The sequence below is a fragment of the Babylonia areolata genome, chromosome 32 (genome assembly GCF_041734735.1).
Source record: "Babylonia areolata isolate BAREFJ2019XMU chromosome 32, ASM4173473v1, whole genome shotgun sequence".
Taxonomy (NCBI): domain Eukaryota; kingdom Metazoa; phylum Mollusca; class Gastropoda; order Neogastropoda; family Buccinidae; genus Babylonia; species Babylonia areolata.
This window is the reverse complement of record NC_134907.1, coordinates 958,340-983,641: the sequence shown is the minus strand read 5'-3', so window position 1 is coordinate 983,641 and position 25,302 is coordinate 958,340. Positions and strand designations below refer to the sequence as shown.

General features: G+C 45.3%; 1 protein-coding gene across 1 annotated transcript; it reads left to right on the top strand.

Annotated features, from left to right (window-relative positions):
- Positions 1-2,716: 2,716 nt before the first annotated feature.
- Positions 2,717-25,060, top strand: LOC143276385 (uncharacterized). The gene is made up of 7 exons (XM_076580871.1): positions 2,717-3,156; positions 4,663-4,725; positions 8,478-8,606; positions 12,194-12,355; positions 14,033-14,163; positions 14,938-14,980; positions 20,993-25,060. The coding sequence occupies exons 1-7, from the start codon at positions 3,073-3,075 to the stop codon at positions 23,114-23,116; spliced, it is 2,736 nt and encodes a 911-aa protein (XP_076436986.1). The 5' UTR covers positions 2,717-3,072; the 3' UTR covers positions 23,117-25,060.
- The last annotated feature ends 242 nt before the right edge of the window (positions 25,061-25,302 follow it).

Genomic DNA, 25,302 nt, shown 5'->3' with positions numbered 1-25,302 from the left:
TTGATTTTACAGGCGCGCGCGCGCGCGTGTGTGTGTGTGATTGTCTGTGTGTCTGTGTGTGTCTGTGCCTGTGTGTGTGTCTGTGTGTGAGAGAGAGATAGAGAGAAAGTGTGTGTGTGTGTGTGTGTGTGTGTGTGTACGTGCGTGTGTATGCACGCGCACACTAAGCGTCTGTGTGTGTGTCTGTGTGTGTTGTGTGTGTGTGTGTGTGTGCACGCGCGCGCGTAACGTGTGTGTGTGTGTGATAGAGAAGGGGGGGGGGACAGAGAGGGAGATGGAGAAGCGAGAGAGAGAGAGAGAATGAGAAAGAGCATGCGAGAAAGAGAGAGAGAGGGGGGGAGGGAGGAGGGAGAGAGAACTGAACTGAACTGAATGAATTCTATTTTCTGAAGGTAATAGAGACCTAAGCAAAACAATGCTTTTTTTAAGTTTTATTGCATCCAGCCCTCCCAGCGGACACACACACACACACACACACACACACAGAGAGAGAGAGAGAGAGAGAGAGAGAGAGAGAGATTCGGATTCGGATGGTTTATTCAAAAAAGGCCTTAGCCCCTTATGAAGGGGTGGTGTGTAAACTTATTTCGAGAGAGAGAGAGAGAGATGAGGAGGAGGAAGGTGTTCACTTTCAGAGGATACTGATTTTTAACGTCATGTCATCTAGGTAACAAGAAACAAGGATTTTTTTTTTTCTTAATCTCCAAAATCAAAACGCATCGAACTGTATAAACAGAGAGACAGAGAGAGATACAGACTAGACAGAGACAGAGAGAGACAGGCAGACAGACATCTATTGTCAAACACAAACTGAAGCATGCACACATACGCACACACACACAAACAAAGAGAGAGAGAGAGCACACCAACACACACACACACACACACACACTAACCACACAGTACAGTTGACGACATGACCAAGCCTTTCCCGTACACATTCCTTCACGACGTGGATGGTGCCTGAAGAGAGAGGAGGGGTGTGAAGGGGAATGGGGGGAGAGTGGAGAGGGGGGCGGGGGTCGGGGGGTGGGGGGGGTCAGGGGGTGATGAGTGAGAAGGTGAAGCGCCTCCACAGTAGGTTCAAAGGTCACTGAGCTTCTTCCACCTGCAACTTTCTCTGCACTAAAACAAACAGTGCTCCTCCTTGCCACAGCTTGGCTCCCGCACAAAATACTTCACGTTCGCATGCGAAAGAGAACGCATGCACACACCCACACCCACGCGCACACACAGAGTGGTTGAGAGGGGATCAGGACACCGAGAATTAGAGAGAGAGCGGGGGGGCGGGGGGGGGACAGAGTGGCTGAGGAAGAGGGAAAGAGAGAGGGAGAGAGAGAGGGGGAGAGAGAGACCAAAGAGAGAGACCACAAAGAGAGAGAGGGAGAGAGAAATAGACAGACACTGAGACAGACAGAGCGACCACAAAGAGAGAGAGAGAGACAGAGACAGAGAGACAGAGACAGACAGACAGACAGACCACACAGAGAGAGACCACAACTGAAGAGAGAGAGAGCGCAGAGAGTCCAGAGAAAGAGAGTCCACATAGAGAGAGAGAGACGGAGAGAGAGAGAGCAAAGAGAGAGAGAGAGCGCGCAGAGAAAGAGATCACAGAGAGACAGAGAGAGACGGAGAGAGAGCAGAGAGAGAGAGCGCGCGCGCAGAGAGAGAGAGAGAGAGAGATCACAGAGAGAGAGAGAGAGAGCGCTGAAAGAGAGAGAGCACAGAGAGAGACCAGAGAGAGAGAGAGAGAGCACAGAGAGAGACCAGAGAGAGAGAGAGAGAGAGAGAGAGAGAGAGAGAGAGAGAGAGAGAGAGAGAGAGAGCACAAAGGAGAGAGCACAGAGAGAGAGAGCACAGAGAGAGAGAGAGAGAGCACAAAGGAGAGAGCACAGAGAGAGAGAGAGCACAGAGAGAGAGAGAGAGAGAACAGAGGAGAGAGCACAGAGAGAGAGAGAGAGAGAGAGAGAGAACAAAGGAGAGAGCACAGAGAGAAAGAGAGAGAGCACAGAGAGAGAGAGAGAGAGAGAGCACAAAGGAGAGAGCACAGAGAGAAAGAGAGAGAGAGCACAGAGAGAGAGAGAGAGCACAGAGAGAAAGAGAGAGAGCACAGAGAGACCACAAAGAGAGACCAGAGAGAGAGCACAGAGAGAAAGAGAGAGAGCACAGAGAGAGAGAGAGAGAGAGAGAGAGAGCACAAAGGAGAGAGAGAGAGAGAGAGAGAGAGAGAGAGAGAGAGAGAGAGAGAGAGCACAGAGAGACCACAAAGAGAGACCAGAGAGAGAGAGAAGAAATGAATCAAAAGAACCAATAATGAATCAAACTGATCAGTGGTCTGTGTGACAGAGGTACCTCAAAACTCCTGCCCACCGCCTGCATTGACACACCGCCTCTCCCCCATCCACCACACATTTATCAACCAGATTCCCAACAATGGCCGTTCGATATTTTTGAAAGAAAAACTCAAATTGTGATCAGAACACCAGCAAAAATGTGAGAAAAATTAACAGCGCGTCCAAACTTAAACTAAAGCGATAGATTTTGAAATATCTGTACTCACCGTTTGCAGAAAACGACGGAAATTCGTGACAAAACAGACGACACACGCGTCAACGAAGGGGGTGTGTTGCTTTCTCAAACCACCGCCTCCCCCAATCTGGGTCAACCTTTGACCTGCTAAACACTTCCGTGTCAACAAAGCGCCGTCTATGACGCTGCTTCCGCTGTCTTCTGTTGAAGAATATTTTGTAATTTTTTTTTCTTCTTTCTTTTTCTTGTGTGACTATTTGAATTTATGATGAGCCCGAAATGTGTTTATTGTGTGGTGTTGAAGACGGTTGAGTTATGGATCGGTTCTCATGGTAGTTTGTTGAAAGTCAGACCAGCAAAATGAAATGGTGGTGTAAAATGAAAACGGACAATGTTTTGGCGTGCTGCGGTTTTGAAGGACGAGGAAAAGTAAGATGGGTTTTAATTTGATAAGGCCACTGTCCACTGTTCCCCGACCAGATCGGGGAAGTTGAATTGTTTGTTCAGGCACACACTAACGACCAACTTGACGTGTGGCCAAACATGGCAGATTACCATGTTCGTCATCGAATGCCATCCTCTGGCAGCGATGATTTTGAAGATGAGAGTCTGGATCCTCGTATACAGGTGGAGTACAGTTTATTTATTTAAAAAAAAAAAAAAATATATATATATATATATATATACAGGTATCGCGATAACTAATAATGGGATAATGAACGAAACAATTTAAGTGTAATAGATTTTAAGAAATATATAATTGAGGGAGGAGGGGGAGGGGGGAGTACAACCTCATACAATGATACATGTATGCATGCACCACACCCACACAAACACTGAAACAAACGACACACCCACGCCACACCCACACAGTAAATGTATATAGAGAGAGCATATTCAGTAAATCATTCTTATCATTAATTGAAGTTGAAAATTTCAGGGCTAAAAATTGATGAAACTTGTTGCATTGAATCAAATGTCTAATTTTTTTTAATGGATTTTTCATTCTATGGTTTTCCCAGCTTCAGTGAACAGTTGTTCATGAACAGTAAGATTATGATGACTGTTATTTTGTGCTGATATTTATTTTTGCCCATGGTGTCAGGTGACACACTGCCCTTAGCTCACCACACACTGAATGACTCATACACAGATATCTCTCACTTTTGTCTATTCTCTCTCCACTCTGTCTGTCTCTCACTCTCTCAGTATCTCTCTCTCTATCTCCCTCTGTAGTCTGCCTGTCTGTATGACACTATGTGTACAGTCAGAATACAAACAAGTGCATGCTGTCACACACACACATCTACATACATACACACACACATACACAAATGCACATGCCTGCACACACACACATGTTGACTTCCCCCTTCCATATGTATATTAATATATTTTTGTGTATATTTATATACACAAATTGAAATATAGCGATGACTGGAAGATATACCTGACTCAGTTAGAAGATGTGTACATCATATACATGTATTGTTTGTATCAATACAGATTGTATCAGAATTTGCAGCATTAGGTTGACCCTCTAGAGGTCACCTTGGTCCCCACAGAAATCTGGTCAAAGTGAAAGAGTCATTGGGACCCTGAAGATGTCTACCTACCTTTAAAGATCTTTATGTATACTATACTGTATACACTATGTGACAGGATGATTTGCGTGCATACAGGTGTGTGTGTGTGTGTGTGAGTGTGTGTGTGTGGTTATGTTTGTTCTTGTACGTGTGTGTGTGTGTGTGTACATGTGCGTGTGTTTGTGCACATGTGTGTGCGTGTATGTGTGTGCATGTGCATACATGTGTGTGTATACATGTGTATGTGTGATATGTGTGTATGTTTACATGTGTGTGTGTGTGTGTGGTGTGTGTGTCGTGTGTGTTGAAATTTTGATGTGTGATGTAATGTATATGATGTGTGTGGTGTATGTGATGTGTGAGGTGTATTTGATATGTGTGTTGTGGTGTATGTGATGTGTGTGATGTGATGCGTGTGATGTGAGGTGTATTTGATATGTGTTGTGGTGTACGTAATGTGTGTGATGAGATGTATCATTGTATGTGATGTGTGTGATGTGATGTATCATTGTGTGTGATGTGATGTGTGATGTGATGTATGTGGCAGGTGGAACTGGAGAAGCTGAATAAAGCGTCAGAGGAGATCAACCGTCTGGAGCTGGAGCTGGATGTGAGTTACTCCCCTTGGTTTGATGGGCTGCTGGGTTTGTTGGTTGGCTGGATGGCTCTGTGGTGGTGGCGGTTTTTGTTGTTTTTGTTTTGTTGGTTTTTTTACCTTAAATCTATTACTTTTAAAGCCCATTCTGTCTTTTTCTAAAGCGTTGATCAACTGAACTCATGGAGTCATTCTACCCCACAACTAAAAGCCGACAACTACAAGCCTGTTTTTCAACTCCCCTGGACCACTGCAAAAATAACAGTGGTTCACTAAAACAGCGAAAATGGATGGAGAATTGTTGATTAAATCAGTCAAACAAAGCTTCATTTTCATGCTTCCAGAACCCGTCAACGGTTCAGTTTAGAATGCGAACTGTACCCAGCAAGAATAAATGAAATTAGAATAGTGTGTTCGTACAAGAATACTCGTACCTGGTCCACAAGGGAAGTAATCGTGGTAGGAGTTAACTTGTACCTGGAGTTGAATGAGTTAATGCAGATGAGTTTATTCACTGCTTGCCCAGGCTGTCAGTCAGACGATTACTTTAATACCAGTTAATTCATTGTGTGACCAGGTTGTCACAGTCAGATGATGACGATTACTGTAATACCAGTTAATTCATTGTGTGACCAGGTTGTCACAGTCAGACGATGATGATTACTGTAATACCAGTTAATTCATTGTGTGACTAGGCTGTCACAGTCAGACGATGACGATTACTGTAATACCAGTTAATTCATTGTGTGACTAGGCTGTCACAGTCAGACGATGACGATTACTATAATACCAGTTAATTCATTGTGTGACTAGGCTGTCACAGTCAGACGATGACAAGTACTATAATGCCAGTTAATTCATTGTGTGACTAGGCTGTCACAGTCAGACGATGACAAGTACTATAATGCCAGTTAATTCATTGTGTGACCAGGTTGTCAGTCAGATGATGACGATTACTGTAATACCAGTTAATTCACTGTGTGACCAGGTTGTCACAGTCAGACGATGATGATTACTGTAATACCAGTTAATTCATTGTGTGACTAGGCTGTCACAGTCAGACGATGACGATTACTGTAATACCAGTTAATTCATTGTGTGACCAGTCTGTCACAGTCAGACGATGACGATTACTGTAATACCAGTTAATTCATTGTGTGACCAGTCTGTCACAGTCAGATGATGACGATTACTATAATGCCAGTTAATTCATTGTGTGACTAGGCTGTCACAGTCAGACGATGACAAGTACTATAATGCCAGTTAATTCATTGTGTGACCAGTCTGTCACAGTCAGACGATGACGATTACTATAATGCCAGTTAATTCATTGTGTGACTTAGCTGTGACAGTTAAGATGGTGACGATTACTTTAATACTGATTCATTCACTGTTTCAGTAACAGTAAGATGATGATGATTACTTTGATAGCATTTATTCACTGTGTGTCCAGGCTGTTAGTGTGGGTGTATGTGTGAATGTGTGTCTTCATGTTTTATATTTATTTGCTTATTTATCATCATTGTTGTCTTATTTATTTATTTATTTATTTATTTATTATTATTATTATTATTATTATTTTATCATTATTTTCATTACTACTATCTTTTTTTTTCTTTTTTTTTCCCATCATAATTATTATTTATTTATTTATGTATGTACGCTTCTCTCTCTCTCTCTCTCTCTCTCTCTCTCTCTCTATATATATATATATATATATATATATATATATATATACATTTTTTTTTTTTTTTTTCCTCAAGGCCTGACTAAGCGCGTTGGGTTACGCTGCTGGTCAGGCATCTGCTTGGCAGATGTGGTGTAGCGTATATGGATTTGTCCGAACGCAGTGACGCCTCCTTGAGCTACTGATACTGATACTGATACTGTTAGTGTCACAATGAGATAATGATGATTACTTTAATAGCAATTTATTCACTGTTTCAGTTAACTGTTTCAGTTACAGTCAGATGATGATAATTACTTTAATACCAGTTTATTCATTGTGTGACTAAGCTGTGACAGTGAGGTGATGATTACCTTAACTCTTTCACCGCCAGTCAATTTAGTGTACAAAATTCCCTTGTGGAATAAATACAGAAAACACAGTGGCTAAGAATAGCTGGGGATTCCCCCTGCGATGTATAGAAAATATGGCCTATCCTACCACCGAACATTGAGAGCTGTAGGTTCATGGATAACAGACCAATGAATGGTCACCTTTCAGTGACATGGGTCCTCTACCACGCCTGTGCATAAATGCGAGCTTGGCGGTGAAGGGGTTAATACCAGTTTATTCACCATCTGTTCAGGCTGTGGCAGTGAGATGATGACAATTACTATAAAACCAATTAATTTACTGTTGCAGACTTGCAGTGACAGATAGATGATGATGATTATCTTGATACCAGTTAATTCACTGTTTCGGTGACAGGGAGATGATTACTTTGAGTTTGATACCAGTTAATTCACTGTTTCAGTGACAGGGAGGTGATGACGATTACTTTAACACCAGTTTATTCACTGTTTCGGTGACAGGGAGGTGATGATGATTACTTTAACACCAGTTTATTCACTGTTTCAGTGACAGGGAGGTGATGACGATTACTTTAACACCAGTTTATTCACTGTTTCGGTGACAGGGAGGTGATGACGATTACTTTAACACCAGTTTATTCACTGTATCACTTTCAGTCACAGTGTCGGACATGGAAGCTGTGACTTCGGACCTTTCGCGTTGTTCAGACTCTAGCTCTGTTTGCTTTCTGAGTGATGGTGATATAATAATAATAATAATATAAATAATGATAATATATTGTACTTATATGGCACAAACTCCCCATAGATGGGTTCAGAGTGCCTCATATGAGACAGTATATATATATATATATATATATATATATATATATATATAACAGTGCATTGTACCATATATATGGCACTTCTACCGTCAACAGTACTGAGGCCATTTACTATTTGTTGATGTGTTGTGTGTCACTAATTGTTGATGTATTGTGTGTCACGAACTGTTGATGTGTTGTGTGTCACTAATTGTTGATGTATTGTATGTCACGAACTGTTGATGTGTTGTGTGTCACTAATTGTTGATGTATTGTGTGTCACGAACTGTTGATGTGTTGTGTGTCACTAATTGTTGATGTATTGTATGTCACGAACTGTTGATGTGTTGTGTGTCACTAATTGTTGATGTATTGTATGTCACGAACTGTTGATGTGTTGTGTGTCACTAATTGTTGATGTATTGTATGTCACGAACTGTTGATGTGTTGTGTGTCACTAATTGTTGATGTATGTATGTCACGAACTGTTGATGGGTTGTGTGTCACTAATTGTTGATGTATTGTATGTCACGAACTGTTGATGTGTTGTGTGTCACTAATTGTTGATGTATTGTATGTCACGAACTGTTGATGTGCTGTGTGTCACTAATTGTTGATGTATTGTATGTCACGAACTGTTGATGTGTTGTGTGTCACTAATTGTTGATGTGCTGTTTGTCACTAACTCAGCTGTTGATGTGTTGTGTGTTACTAACTGTTGATGTGATGTGTTGTGTGTTACTAACTGTGTTGTGTGTTACTAACTGTTGATGTGCTGTATGTTACTAATTGTTGATGTGCTGTGTGTCACCAGTTGGTGATGTGTTGTGTGTCGCTAACTGTTGATGTGTTGTGTGTCACTAACTGTTGATGTGTTGTGTACTGTATACACTGCACTGACACAGACATCTGTCTCATTGTGGTCAGGATGCACGTGCATCGTTCCGGCAGACGCTCTCCGAGTCAACCCAGAAACTGGACGTGCTGGCCAAGAAGCTGGGGTCATGTGTGGAGAAAGCCCGACCTTACTATGATGCCAGGGTCAAGGCCAAAGAGGTACACAATGATGTGTTGTGTCATGTGTTGAGAAAGCCCAACCTTACTACGAAGACGTACACAGTAATGTGTCGTATCATGTATTGAGAAAGCCTGACCATACTACGATGCCAAGGTCAAGGTCAAAGAGGGACACAGTGATGTGTTGTGTCATGTATTGAGAAAACCCGACCTTGCTACTAAGACAGTAAGAGATACACAGTAATGTGTTGTATCATGTGTGGAGAAAGCCTGACTTTATTTGATAATAGTTATTATGATGCCAAGGTCAGGGCTAAAAAGGTACACAGTAATATGTTGTGTTATGTGTAGAGGAAGCCTGACCTTACTACTATGCCAGGGTCAAGGCTAAAGAGGTACACAGTAATGTGTTGTGTCATGTATTCATAATTTACAAGGATTTATACACATTTTAATTTTTTTTAAGAAATTGTGAAGAAAAGACATTTTAAGATTTTACATAGAATGTAGATATCTATTAAAAACAAAAACAAAACAACTACACGGGTTTGTAACAGCTTTTATTTTTGGGTCTTTGTATTAATGAAAAATATACATGATTTCTGTCTTAAGAACAGCAGCAAAGTTTCTTTGTACTTAATTGAAATCGAATGGTAAGATGATAATGGCAAAATATAAAACAAACACATACACACACAAATTACCCAGAAATAATTTTTCCAACAGAAATCATTGTGATCTGTGTTGCATACAGCCATTCATGCAAGGGCCATAAGTTTGTACTCAGAATACTGTGCCTTTCCAGGTTCCCAATACAGTAGTTTTAAGTTGTTGCCCTTTGGTGGTTTTTAAGATTATACACAAGTTTTAAAAAATTGGTGATCAAGAGCGTCTATAAATCCTGTTCATTGTGTTAAATCATCAAAGACTACCCTTCTCCCCACTTCCCCACCCCCTGACCCCAGTATCCATGTTCCCAGGCCCACGTGGAGACTCAGTGAGCAGTGCTAAGTTTAGAGCAAGTGTGCAGCATGCATGGTGATTGTCTTTAACCAACAAAGTGAAAGCACCTTAGTCAAATGATTCCCCACATCTGTTCCCATGTTCCCAGGCCCACCTAGAGACATCCCCCACCTGTATCAACAAGTAACCACCACAGCAAACAACCCGCCATGTCTGTATCCATGTTCCCAGGCCCAGCTAGAGACTTCTCCCACCTGTATCAACAAGTAACCATCACAATACAACAACCCCCCACATCTGTATCCGTGTTCCCAGGCCCACCTGGCAACATCGCCTATATGTATCAACAAGTAACCACCACAATATTTTTTTTTTAAAAACACTTCACGTCTGTATGCATGTTTCCTGGCCCAGCTACAGGCATCTCCCACCTGTAGCAGCAAGTAAGCACCAAGTAAAACAACCCCCCACTTCTGTATCCATGTTCCCAGGCCCACCTAGAGACATGCCCCACCACAGTAAAACAACCCTGTATCCATGTTCCCAGGCCCAGCTAGAGACATCCCCCCCCACCTGCATCAACAAGTAACCACCACAATAAAACAACCCCTCACTTCAGTATCCATGTTCCCAGGCCCAGCTAGAGACATCCCCCACCTGTTTCTTGTGAGTGTGGACTAGTCGCCTGACAGGCAGGCTCTTTTGCTCTCTCTCAAGTTTTTAGTGATTGTTTTATTCCCTGCATTTTAAATCGTGTTTTTATCTGTCAGACTACTTGGTGATGGACATACGTTTAATGTGGTGGTTTTATCCTTCTTTTTTTTTTCTTTTTTTTAATTTTTTTTATCTACCTTCCTTTAAGTCAGATCTGAAAACTTACCTTTTCTGTAAGCATTTTTGTTCTGGACGAAACGGTTAAACCAAGTTAATGCCTGTTAACAAGTATCTTTATACTAGTATTTTTGTAATCCTGTTTTAATGCATTGTGTATTTTATGTGGTTTTGGTCTTGATGTGATGGCATTTTTTCTATCTGGTTATTTTTAATGGGCGTGTGTGTGTGTGGGTGTGTGTGCCTGCGTGTGTGCATGTGTTTGTGAGGGTACAGTGCTCTGGTACACATGTGTAAGTGTGTAGGCATGTTAGTATGTCCGAACAGAATTCTATGTTAGAAAATAAGAAATATCTTAATGTTTATGCAATTTTGTTTTTAGTGCAGTTGTTTTTAACATCAGCATGTGTGTGTCTGTGTGTGAGTGTGTGTGTGTGTCTAAGGGAGGGACATCTATTATGTGTGTGAGTGTGTGCGCGCGCATGTGTGCGTGCGCGCGTGTGTGTGTACGTGTGTGTGTGGGTGAGTGTGTGTGTGTGTTCTATGAAATGCATTTTGTTTTAATCTAAGCCTTATTTACTTCATAGCTTTTATAATATGATTCATCTCTTAAGTGTGCTTTTTCATTCATATGAACACACTGGATGTTTTCCATTGTCAGATAGCGGTTGATGCATTTTTTAAGGCATGTATAGTCAACTGGATGATGTAAGGCGCTTTGAGCAGCATTGGTGCTGGATATCACGCCATAGAAAAACTATGTATTATTATTTTTTTATTTTTTTTATTATCATCATCATCAACAAGTAACCACCACAATACCACCACCCCCCATCACCCCCCCCTCCCGTATCCATCTTCCCAGGCCCAGCTAGAGGCATCCTCTACCTGTATCAACAAGTAACCACCACAGTAAAACAACCCCCCCATGTCTGTATCCATGTTCCCAAGCCCACCTAAAAACATCCCCCGCCTGTATCAACAAGTAATCACCACAGATAAACAACCCTTCAAGTCTGTATCCACGTTCACAGGCCCACGTAGACACATCCCACCTGTATTAGCAAATAACCACCACAATGAAACAACCCCCCACAACTGTATCCATGTTCCCAGGCCCACTTAGAGTTAAACATCCTGTATCAACGTGTAACCACCACAATCAAACAGCCCCCCACGTTGGTATCAGTGTTGAAACAACCCTGTATCCATGTTCCAAGGCCCAGCTAGAGACATCCCCGCCACCTGTATCAACAAGTAACCACCACAATAAAACAACCCTGTATCCTTCCCAGACCCAGCTAGATACATCCCCCACCTGTATCAACAAGTAACCACCACATTAAAACAACTCTGTATCCATGTTCCCAGACCCAGCTAGATACGTCCCCCACCTGTTTGAACAAGTAACCACCACTATAAAACAACCCTGTATCCATGTTCCGAGGCCCAGCTAGAGACATCACCCCCACCTGTATCAATAAGTAAGCACCACAATAAAACAACCCTGTATCCATGTTCCCAGGCCCAGGTAGAGACATCCCACCTCACCTGTATCAACAAGTAACCACCACAATAAAACAACCCTGTATCCATGTTCCCAGGCCCAGCTAGAGACATCCCCCACCTGTATCAACAAGTAACCACCACAATAAAACAACCCTGTATCCATGTTCCCAGGCCCAGCTAGTTACATCCCCCACCTGTATCAACAAGTGAACACCACAATAAAACAACCCTGTATCCATGTTCCCAGGCCCAGCTAGAGACATCCACCACCTGTATCAGCAAGTAACCACCACAGTAAAACAACCCTGTATCCATGTTCCCAGGCCCACCTGGAGACGCAGCGAGCGGCGTTGCGGTTTGAGCGGGCGTGCAGCATGCATGAGGCGGCCAAGGAGATGGTGCAGCTGGCAGAACAGGGCTACCTGCGTAGAGAACAGCCATCAGACCCCGCCTGGCAGGAGATGCTGAACCACGCGACTATGAAGGTGGGTGTGGAGGGAGTCGTGGGGAGGGGGGACTGAAGGAGTGGGGGTCATGGTGGTAGGAGTGGGGAGTCAAGGGGGTGGGGTGGGGGGAAGGGAGTCATCGGGGGGAGGGGGGGGGGGAGTTGGGTGGGGAGGGGGGAGTCATGGGGATGGGGAGGGGGAAGGAGTCGTAGGAGTGGGGAGTCAAGGGGGTGGGGTGGGGGGAAGGGAGTCATGGGGGGGGGGGGGGAGTCATGGGGATGGGGAGGGGGAAGGAGTCGTAGGGGTGGGGAGTCATAGGGGTGGGGAGGGGGGCAGTCGTGGGGGTGGGGAGGGGGGAGTCATAGGGGTGGGGAGGGGGGGAGTCGTGGGGGAGGGGAGGTGGGAGTCATAGGGGTGGGGAGGGGGGCGGGAGTTGTGGGGGTAGCGAGAGGGGAGTCATAGGGATGGGGAGTTGTGGAGGTGGGGAGGGGGGAGTCATAGGGGTGGGGAGAGGGGGGGGAGTGGGGGGGGGAGGGGGGAGTCATGGGGGGGGGAGTGGGGGTGGGGAGGGGCGAGGGAGTCGTGGGGGTAGCGAGAGGGGAGTCATAGGGATGGGGAGGTGGGGAGGGGGGAGTCATAGGGGTGGGGAGAGGGGGGGGAGGGGGGAGTCATAGGGGGGGGGAGTGGGGGTGGGGAGGGGCGAGGGAGTCGTGGGGGTAGCGAGTTGGGGAGTCATGGGGGTGGGGGCCGTTGGGAGATGGAGTGGGTGTAGTGGGTGTGGGTAGAGTCAAGTGGTCAGGGAGGGGGGGCGGGAGATGGGCTTTGATAATGTGTCAGGTTGTTATAGGAAATGTGTCACTGTGTTGTTAAGTGACGTTGACACTGCCAAGTAAACTTGTATACTTTTTTGTCTTCTTGATTTTTATTATTAAAAAAAAAAAAAAGAACATGTGACACTTTCTGTGGTGATGGGGATAATCATTCTCAACAGTGCAGTATGCTGTAATTTGATTGGCTGAAAGGTGAATGAGATGGAGAAAGAGGAAGAGGATTTGTAACGAAATGCTGTGATTTGATTGGCTGAAAAGAGGTGGATACTTTGTAACGAAATGCTGTGATTTGATTGGCTGAAAAGAGGTGGATACTTTGTAACGAAATGCTGTGATTTGATTGGCTGAAAAGAGGTGGATACTTTGTAACGAAATGCTGTGATTTGATTGGCTGAAAAGAGGTGGATACTTTGTAACGAAATGCTGTGATTTGATTGGCTGAAAAGAGGTGGATACTTTGTAACGAAATGCTGTGATTTGATTGGTTGAAAAGAGGTGGATACTTTGTAACGAAATGCTGTGATTTGATTGGCTGAAAAGAGGTGGATACTTTGTAACGAAATGCTGTGATTTGATTGGCTGAAAAGAGGTGGATACTTTGTAACGAAATGCTGTGATTTGATTGGCTGAAAAGAGGTGGATACTTTGTAACTAAATGCTGTGATTTGATTGGATACTTTGTAACTAAATGCTGTGATTTGATACTTTGTAACTAAATGCTGTGATTTGATTGGCTGAAAAGAGGTGGATACTTTGTAACTAAATGCTGTGATTTGATTGGATACTTTGTAACTAAATGCTGTGATTTGATACTTTGTAACTAAATGCTGTGATTTGATTGGATACTTTGTAACTAAATGCTGTGATTTGATTGGCTGGTTTCCAGGTGAACGAGGCAGAGAAGGAGCGGAACGAGAGCGAACAGGAACACGAACGCACCATGATCCGCTTCAAACAGTCTGAGGACACTGTGCAGTGTCTGCAGAAAGACCTCAAGAGAGCCATCACCAAGTCCAAGTTGGTTCTCACTGTCTCTCTCTCTCTTTCTCTCTCTATCTCACACACACACCATGCAGTGTCTGCAGAAAGACCTCAAGAGAGCCATCACCAAGTCCAAGTTGGTTCTCTCTGTCACTGTCTCTGTCTCTCTTTCTCTCTCTATCTCACACACACACACACACACACACACACACACACACACACACACACCGTGCAGTGTCTGCAGAAAGATCTCAAGAGAGCCATCACCAAGTCCAAGTTAGTCCTCTCTCTCTCTCTCTCTGTATGTCTGTCTCTGTCTCACACACACACACACACACACACACACACACACACACACACACACACTCACACTCACACATGGTGCAGTGTTTGCAGAAGGACCTCAAAAGAGCCTTCCCCAAGTCCATTTAGTTAACACACACACGCACACACACACACACACGCACTCGCGCGCGCACACACACACACACACACACACACATGCAGTGTCTCTTTCTCTCACACTTGCTGTCTGACTTTCTCACTGTCTCTCACAGCACAACACCCACCCTCAACAACACACACTCCCTGACACTTAGCTGTCTCTGTTTTTCTGTCTGTCTCTCTCACCTGCTCGCTCTGTCCTACCTGTAAGTGGAACCGACAGAATGTGATGATGTGGAGTGTTGGTGTGTGTGTCTGTCTCTTTTTCTGTCTGTCTCTCTGCCTCATCTGCTCGCTCTATCTTGCTTGCAATTGGAACAAACAGAATGTGATAATGTGAGTGTTGGTATGTGTGTGTGTGTGCAGACCTTACTTTGAGATGAAGGCAAGGTTCAACCAGATTATGGAGGTATGTGGCTTTTCCACAGTCTGTATCAACACGGTTCCCCACACAGTCACACTTTGTGTTGATTGTGTGTTGTCAGTGCGTTTCTCACAGTTCCCCTGTCACACTTTGTGTTGATTGTGTGTTGTCAGTGTGTTTCTCACAGTTCCCCTGTCACACTTTGTGTTGATTGTGTGTTGTCAGTGTGTTTCTCACAGTTCCCCTGTCACACTTTGTGTTGATTGTGTGTTGTCAGTGTGTTTCTCACAGTTCCCCTGTCACACTTTGTGTTGATTGTGTGTTGTCAGTGTGTTTCTCACAGTTCCCCTGTCACACTTTGTGTTGATTGTGTGTTGTCAGTGCGTTTCTCACAGTTCCCCTGTCACACTTTGTGTTGATTGTGTGTTGTCAGTGTGTTTCTCACAGTTCCCCTGTCACACTTTGTGTTGATTGTGTGTTGTCAGTGTGTTTCTCACAGTTCCCCTGTCACACTTTGTGTTGATTGTGTGTTGTCAGTGTTTCTCACAGTTCCCCTGTCACACTTTGTGTTGATTGTGTGTTGTCAGTGTGTTTCTCACAGTTCCCCACACATTCACACTTTGTGTTGATTGTGTGTTGTCAGTGTGTTTCTCACAGTTCCCCACACATTCACACTTTGTGTTGATTGTGTGTTGTCAGTGTGTTTCTCACAGTTCCCCTGTCACACTTTGTGTTGATTGTGTGTTGTCAGTGCGTTTCTCACAGTTCCCCTGTCACACTTTGTGTTGATTGTGTGTTGTCAGTGTGTTTCTCACAGTTCCCCTGTCACACTTTGTGTTGATTGTGTGTTGTCAGTGTGTTTCTCACAGTTCCCTAGTCACACTTTGTGTTGATTGTGTGTTGTCAGTGTGTTTCTCACAGTTCCCCTGTCACACTTTGTGTTGATTGTGTGTTGTCAGTGTGTTTCTCACAGTTCCCCTGTCACACTTTGTGTTGATTGTGTGTTGTCAGTGTGTTTCTCACAGTTCCCCAAACAGAAGTTGGAGGGAGGTTAAAATGCAAAAAAAAGCATGAAGTGTGTCATGATTATGTTATGTTGTGGTGCATTGATAACTTGGGAAGACTTTAGAGAGAGGTTGAACTGCAAAAAAAAAAAAAAAAAAAAAAAAGCGTGAACTGTGTCATGATTGTGTTAAATTGTGGTGCATTGATAACTTGGGAAGACTTTAGAGGGAGGTTGAACTAGAGAAAAACAGCATGAACTGTGTTGTGATTGTGTTATGTTGTGGTGCATTGATAACTTGGGAAGACTTTAGAGGGAGGTTGAAGTACAGAAAAACAGCATGAACTGTGTCGTGAATGTGTTATGTTGTGGTGCATTGATAACTTGGGAAGACTTTAGAGGGAGGTTGAACTAGAGAAAAATGGTATGAACTGTGTCGTGAATGTGTTATGTTGTGGTGCGTTGATAACTTGGGAAGACTTCAGAGGGAGGTTGAACTACAGAAAAACAGCATGAACTGTGTCGTGATTGTGTTATGTTGTGGTGCGTTGATAACTTGGGAAGACTTCAGAGGGAGGTTGAAGTACAGAAAAACGGCATGAACTGTGTCGTGAATGTGTTATGTTGTGGTGCGTTGATAACTGGGGAAGACTTAGGTTGAACTAGAGAAAAACAGCATGAACTGTGTCATGAATGTGTTGTGGTGCGTTGATAACTTGGGAAGACTTAGGTTGAAATTGAGAAAAAAGGCGTGAACTGTGTCGTGAATGTGTTGTGGTGCGTTGATAACTTGGGAAGACTTAGGTTGAAATTGAGAAAAAAGGCGTGAACTGTGTCGTGAATGTGTTGTGGTGCGTTGATAACTTGGGAAGACAGGTTGAACTGGAGAAAAACGGCATGAACTGTGTCATGAATGTGTTGTGGTGCGTTGATAACTTGGGAAGACTTAGGTTGAACTAGAGAAAAACGGCGTGAACTGTGTCGTGAATGTGTTGTGGTGCGTTGATAACTTGGGAAGACTTAGGTTGAACTAGAGAAAAACAGCGTGAACTGTGTCGTGAATGTGTTGTGGTGCGTTTATAACTTGGAAGACTTAGGTTGAACTAGAGAAAAACAGCGTGAACTGTGTCATGAATGTGTTGTGGTGTGTTGATAACTTGGGAAGACTTAGGTTGAACTAGAGAAAAATGGCATGAACTGTGTCGTCAATGTGTTGATAACTTGGAAGACTTAGGTAGAACTAGAGAAAAACAGCGTGAACTGTGTCGTGAATGTGTTGTGGTGTGTTGATAACTTGGGAAGACTTAGGTAGAACTAGAGAAAAACAGCGTGAACTGTGTCGTGAATCTGTTGTGGTGTGTTGATAACTTCGGAAGACTTAGGTTGAACTAGAGAAAAACAGCGTGAACTGTGTCGTGAATGTGTTGTGGTGTGTTGATAACTTGGGAAGACTTAGGTTGAACTAGAGAAAAACAGCGTGAACTGTGTCGTGAATGTGTTGTGGTGTGTTGATAACTTTGGAAGACTTAGGTTGAACTAGAGAAAAACAGCGTGAACTGTATCGTGAATGTGTTGTGGTGTGTTGATAACTTGGGAAGACTTAGGTTGAACTAGAGAAAAACAGCGTGAACTGTGTCGTGAATGTGTTGTGGTGAGTTGATAACTTTGGAAGACTTAGGTTGAACTAAAGAAAAACAGCGTGAACTGTGTCGTGAATGTGTTGTGGTGTGTTGATAACTTGGGAAGACTTAGGTTGAACTAGAGAAAAACAGCGTGAACTGTGTCGTGAATGTGTTGTGGTGTGTTGATAACTTGGGAAGACTTAGGTTGAACTAGAGAAAAACAGCGTGAACTGTGTCGTGAATGTGTTGTGGTGTGTTGATAACTTGGGAAGACTTAGGTTGAACTAGAGAAAAACAGCGTGAACTGTGTCGTGAATGTGTTGTGGTGTGTTGATAACTTGGGAAGACTTAGGTTGAACTAGAGAAAAACAGCGTGAACTGTGTCGTGAATGTGTTGTGGTGAGTTGATAACTTTGGAAGACTTAGGTTGAACTAAAGAAAAACAGCGTGAACTGTGTCGTGAATGTGTTGTGGTGTGTTGATAACTTGGGAAGTCTTAGGTTGAACTAGAGAAAAACAGCGTGAACTGTGTCGTGAATGTGTTGTCGTGTGTTGATAACTTGGGAAGACTTAGGTTGAACTAGAGTAAAACAGCGTGAACTGTGTCGTGAATGTGTTGTGGTGTGTTGATAACTTGGGAAGACTTAGGTTGAACTAGAGAAAAACAGCGTGAACTGTGTCGTGAATGTGTTGTGGTGTGTTGATAACTTGGGAAGACTTAGGTTGAACTAGAGAAAAACAGCGTGAACTGTGTCGTGAATGTGTTGTGGTGTGTTGATAACTTGGGAAGACTTAGGTTGAACTAGAGAAAAACAGCGTGAACTGTGTCGTGAATGTGTTGTGGTGAGTTGATAACTTTGGAAGACTTAGGTTGAACTAAAGAAAAACAGCGTGAACTGTGTCGTGAATGTGTTGTGGTGTGTTGATAACTTGGGAAGACTTAGGTTGAACTAGAGAAAAACAGCGTGAACTGTGTCGTGAATGTGTTGTGGTGTGTTGATAACTTGGGAAGACTTAGGTTGAACTAGAGAAAAACAGCGTGAACTGTGTCGTGAATGTGTTGTGGTGTGTTGATAACTTGGGAAGACTTAGGTTGAACTAGAGAAAAACAGCGTGAACTGTGTCGTGAATGTGTTGTGGTGTGTTGATAACTTGGGAAGACTTAGGTTGAACTAGAGAAAAACAGCGTGAACTGTGTCGTGAATGTGTTGTGGTGAGTTGATAACTTTGGAAGACTTAGGTTGAACTAAAGAAAAACAGCGTGAACTGTGTCGTGAATGTGTTGTGGTGTGTTGATAACTTGGGAAGACTTAGGTTGAACTAGAGAAAAACAGCGTGAACTGTGTCGTGAATGTGTTGTGGTGTGTTGATAACTTGGAAGACTTAGGTTGAACTAGAGAAAAACGGCGTGAACTGTGTCGTGAATGTGTTGTGGTGCGTTGATAACTTGGAAGACTTAGGTTGAACTAGAGAAAAACGGCGTGAACTGTGTCGTGAATGTGTTGTGGTGCGTTGATAACTTGGAAGACTTAGGTTGAACTAGAGAAAAACAGCGTGAACTGTGTCGTGAATGTGTTGTGGTGTGTTGATAACTTGGGAAGACTTAGGTTGAACTAGAGAAAAACAGCGTGAACTGTGTCGTGAATGTGTTGTGGTGTGTTGATAACTTGGGAAGACTTAGGTTGAACTAGAGAAAAACAGCGTGAACTGTGTCGTGAATGTGTTGTGGTGAGTTGATAACTTTGGAAGACTTAGGTTGAACTAAAGAAAAACAGCGTGAACTGTGTCGTGAATGTGTTGTGGTGTGTTGATAACTTGGAAGACTTAGGTTGAACTAGAGAAAAACAGCGTGAACTGTGTCGTGAATGTGTTGTGGTGCGTTGATAACTTGGAAGACTTAGGTTGAACTAGAGAAAAACGGCGTGAACTGTGTCGTGAATGTGTTGTGGTGTGTTGATAACTTGGAAGACTTAGGTTGAACTAGAGAAAAACGGCGTGAACTGTGTTGTGAATGTGTTATGGTGTGTTGATAACTTGGGAAGACTTAGGTTGAACTAGAGAAAAATGGCGTGAACTGTGTCGTGAATGTGTTGTGGTGTGTTGATAACTTGGGAAGACTTAGGTTGAACTAGAGAAAAACGGCGTGAACTGTGTCGTGAATGTGTTGTGGTGTGTTGATAACTTGGAAGACTTAGGTTGAACTAGAGAAAAAGGGCGTGAACTGTGTCGTGAATGTGTTGTGGTGCGTTGATAACTTGGAAGACTTAGGTTGAACTAGAGAAAAACGGCGTGAACTGTGTCATGAATGTGTTGATAACTTGGAAGACTTAGGTTGAACTAGAGAAAAACAGCGTGAACTGTGTCGTGAATGTGTTGTGGTGCAGGGAGAAGGAGGAGATGAACACACTGTCCCAGTGTCTTTCTTCACCTCCATTTCTCCTGCAGGCTGTCGCTGGTTCTATCCTTGGGTTTCATGTGAAAGTATGCAGTTCAGTTTGAATGGATAGAGTGAGAGAATGGTATGTAATGTGGATGATAGTCCTTGTGTACACTTCATTCTGAATGGATAGAGTGAAGGTATGGTATATAATGTGGATGATAGTCCTTGTATACAGATCATTGTGAATGGATAGAGTGAAGGTATGGTATATAATGTGGATGATAGTCCTTGTGTACACTTCATTCTGAATGGATAGAGTGAAGGTATGGTATATAATGTGGATGATAGTCCTTGTGTACACTTCATTCTGAATGGATAGAGTGAAGGTATGGTATATAATGTGGATGATAGTCCTTGTATACAGATCATTGTGAATGGATAGAGTGAAGGTATGGTATATAATGTGGATGATAGTCCTTGTGTACAGATCATTGTGAATGGATAGAGTGAAGGTATGGTATATGATGTGGATGATAGTCCTTGTGTACAGATCATTGTGAATGGATAGAGTGAGAGAATGGTATGTAATGTGGATGATAGTCCTTGTGTACACTTCATTCTGAATGGATAGAGTGAAGGTATGGTATATAATGTGGATGATAGTCCTTGTGTACACTTCATTGTGAATGGATAGAGTGAGGGAACAGTATAAAATGTGGATGATAGTCCTTGTGTACAGATCATTGTGAATGGATAGAGTGAGAGAACAGTATATAATGTGGATGATAGTCCTTGTGTACAGATCATTCTGAATGGATAGAGTGAGAGAATGGTATGTGAAGCGATGCCCAGTAACACAAACACAAAGTCCGTGTTCTAGAGGAAGATGAGAGTTCAGCCAAGACAGTGTACTCACAGTGCTGTGCAGTCTGGAATAATGATGATGATAACGATGACGATGATGATAATGATGATGATAATAATGATGGTGATGATAATGATGACGATGGTGATGATAATGATGACGATGACGACGACAATGCGATGTCCAGGAACACAAGCACAAAGTCAGCGTGTTGGAGGAAGACGTGGGTTCAGCCAAGTCTCTGTACTCCACAGCACTGCGCAGCCTGGAAGCCATCAGCGACGAAATCCACCGACAGCGTCTGGAGCGACGCCAGCAGCAGCAGCTGGGGGTGAGGGGGGCGGGTGTGGGTGCCGAGTGCCCCCTCCCCCCTCCCTCCTGGGAGAAGGGGTTGGAGGGGCGGGGGTCGTACCAGAGTCTGGACCCCCTGGGGGTCATCAAGATCCCATCCTCTGCCTCCACTGCCGCTGCCTCCTCTTCCTACGGGGGTCCACCCCCCTCCTCCACACGACGCCGCAACCTGAGCGGGGAGAGCGCCCATGGGCAGGAGGTGGAGGAGGAGAGCCGAGGGTCGCCTCCCCTGGCCGGGGAGAGTGGTCATGGGAAGGAGGAGGAGGAGAAGGGAGAGCGGGCGAGGGTGTGTGGGGAGGAGGTGGTGGTGGTTGCACAGCATGCAGGGACAGAGGAGGGGGTGGGAAGGGAGGGGGGGGTGGCGCCCCCACACAATGGCAGCAGCCCGGCCACCTCGCCCAGAGAGACGGTCATGATCCCTGGCGACCCGCTGGGAGTGATCCCCCCTGTCTTCACCCGCTCCTCCAGGCTGCCCCACCCTCCCTCCTCCTCGTCCTCCTCCATCACCCACCCCGCCTTCGCGGGCCGCCCTGCACAGCCTTTCCAGGGGGCCGCTGGCACCCCTCCCTCAGTGGGTACCACGACCAGAACCAAGTCTGTGACCAGCGTGATGGAGCCCTTTGTGTCGCCCTCCCTGCTGTACTCAAACCCAGACCATGCCCGCAGGCCCAGCTACCGCCGGGCCGTAGAGGCCTCGCAGATGTCCGCAGGGGGGGAGGAGGGGGAGGAGACATACCAGGAGGGGGAGGAGGTAGAGGGGGAAGGGGGGGTGAGGGAGGTGTTTGAGTCGCGCCAGCGGTCTTTCTCCAGCCCGGTGCCTCCTGGTGACACCCCGCGCACACGCTCCCCCCCACTCGCCATCCCCCCACCCTCCCCCGGCCACCACCACCACCAGGGGGACTGGGCCTTGGCTGATGGCCGCAGACACGGCAGTGCCCCAGAACACACCACCCCTGCCTTCAGCACTGAGCAGGGTGGTGGTGGGGGCAGCGAGGGAGGGGGGATTGGGTTGGGGGAGGCCATGCGTCGCCGACAGAAGCTTCAGGGCCTGATCCTCAGGGTCGACCCCAGCATGGACCCGCTACGCCACTTGGAACCCCAGCCCCCCGCCACCACCACCACCACCACCACCGCCAGGAAAGCCTCACAGCAAGCACCCGCCCCCTCACCCTCCACCACCACCAGCACCAGCACGGAGGGGGAGAGGGATGCGGTGACCCCCACACCCCCTACCCCTGTGCGCCCAGCTCCCCAGCCCTCCAGCTCTGTGTCGGACCCCGCCCTGTGTTCCCAGCCCATCATCCGCTCGGCGTCCACCGTGTCCTACGCGGGGTCGGAGCGCTCGGAGACGTCGGAGCTGTCAGAGCTGGACTCCGTGTCGGCCAACCCCTCCCCCACCAAGCCCCCCCCGCGGGCACGCCTGCTGAACGTGCCCGCCAGCCTGGACACGTGCGAGGACAGCTCGGACACGGAGTCCCTGGCCTCCACCGGGCCCATGCTGGACGACGAGCAGGTGGAGTTCCTCACCCTGGACTTCTCCGCCGCCGACACCATGCCCCCCCCTCCTCCTCCTCCTTCCCAACCCCCTGCCCTGAACCGCAACAGCTGGAGCCGCATGAGCCTCCCCCCACGCCTCTCCTACCTGGAAGGCTTCCTTGCCCGTCAGGCCAAGCGAGCGTCAGGTGAGTTTGATTCCTCCTCCCCCTCCCCCCCATCCCCCTCCTCCTCCTCACCAGTCCACTGTGCTGAGCGTCTCCCCCCAGCAGAGGAAGTGGGGAGGATGGAGGAAGGTGAGGAGGAGGGTGTCCCCGAGTGTGTGGGTGTTGAGGGGGGGTCAGCGACGGACCGTGACGAGACACAGGAGGCAGGGTTGTTGTCGGCTTCGATCGCGGTGGACGGGGCGGAGAGCGAGGGTGAGGCAGGGGACAGAACTCTGGTGGGCACAGCAGAGGGGGTGTGAGGTCAACGATGGTGGTAGATACCCAAAGAGACAACAGGCCAGCTTTGACACTGACAGCTGGTGGTGGTGTGTCGGTTGTTGTTGTTGTTTATCTGGAGTGAGGGAAAGACAACGTTCGTGTGGCATTTTGATCATGAAAGGTGTTTCTCATTGATTGATTGATGCTGAATCATCCATCATATGATGAGTGTGCGTGTGTGTGTGTGTGTGTGTGTGTGTGTACTAACATATGCACAAATGGAGTATGCAGGTGTACATGTGTGACATATATATATATGAATGTTGACATAACCATTGTCTCAGCACTGCAAAACACAGTTTCTTGGAAAGAAAAAAATTGAAGGAAAAAAAGAAAGGGAAAAAACAATCAATATGATATATGCTGATGAAGACCTCTAACCTCCCATCACAGCCATCATGACACATGGGGTTCCTTCATGACACATGGGGTTCCATCATCACACATGGGGTTCCTTCATGACACATGGGGTTCCTTCATCACACATGAGGTTCCTTCATCACACGTGGGGTTCCTTCATCACACATGTGGGTTCCTTCATCACACATGGGGTTCCTTCATGACACATGTGGGTTCCTTCATGAAACGTAGGGTTCCTTCATCACACGTGGGGTTCCTTCACAACACATGTGGGTTCCTTCATGACACGTGGGGTTCCTCCATTAATTGGGGTTCCCTCGTGACACATGGGGTTCCTTCATGACACGTGGGGTTCCTCCATGACACATGGGTTTCCTTCATGACATGTGGGGTTCCTCCATTACATTGGTTCCTTCATGACACAGGGGGGGTTCCCTTGTGACACATGGGGTTCCTTCATGGCACGTGGGGTTCCTTCATAACATGTGGGGTTCCTTCAAGACACATGGGGTTCCTTCATGGCATGGGTTTCAAGACACATGGGGTTCCTTCATGGCATGGGTTTCATGACACATGGGGTTCCTTCATGGCATGGGTTTCATGACACATGGGGTTCCTTCATGGCATGTGGGGTTCCTTCACAACACGTGTGAATTTCTTCATGACATGTGGGGTTCTTTCATTGTTGACATAGGGTTGAGGGAGACAGGGGGGAACAAGATAGTGGACAAGTTGTAGTCCACACCTCTGTCTTGGCCTCCCATCACAAGATGTGCATCAGTAAAACAAATCTCTCATGCAATGCTTCAAGAGGGGAGTGAGAACTTTGAGCACCTCACGACAAGATTTGTTAACAGACTGTTTTTTTGTTTTTGTATTTATGCTTGTGATGGCTACAAGATTGCACTGGCTCATAGTGCTGCAGCCTTTGGGTCTGGTTGGCCTTCGGGGACCATCCCAATACTGACTGTCCTAAAACTGTCTTGGTCAAGAGAGTGGAGATGTAACTTGGGCAAGACACTCCACTTTGATCAGATTCTAGCCCGGGTAGTGAGGACAGCAGTTGCCTCTTTTGGTGTTGTGATGGTCATAGTGGGACAGGACTGTCATATACTGATATTAGATCTATGGTTACATGTACAGGTGGCATTTGTTTTGCCTTGGACACAATGAAACATATCCATGGTTAGTGCTGGTCCTCTGCCTGCCGTACCCCTCCAGTTCAGTTCATGGTGAAGACAGTTATCCTTCATCACCACGTCAGTTCATGTCACTGACTGCAAAACAGATTGTCAGCATTCAAACCTGCTCAGTTTTTGTGGTTTTTTGACTCACTTGTGTAAACAAAGTGAGTCTATGTTTTAACCCGGTGTTCAGTTGCCTGTGTGTGTGTGTGTCTGTGTGTGTGTGTCCATGGTAAACTTTAACATTGGCATTTTTTCTGCAAATACTTTGTCAGTTGACACCAAATTAGGCATAAAAATAGGAAAAATTCAGTTCTTTCCAGTCACCTTGTTTAAAACAATATTGCACCTATGGGATGGGCGCACACACACACACTAAAATGAAGCCTAATTATATGCAAACTGCATTTACTGTTATATTTATATTTTTTGTATTCTCTAAACTTGACACTTTGATCTGATATTCTGATCCAACAACAAGAGCAGTCATTATTATCATTTTTTGTTTAAACAGGAACTTCTTTTGCTAAGCATGGAAGTTTAATTTATTTTGCAAACGTTTTGGTGCAGATAATAAAAAAGGGAAATTACTCTGTGATTAATGCTAGGGGACTTAATTTGCT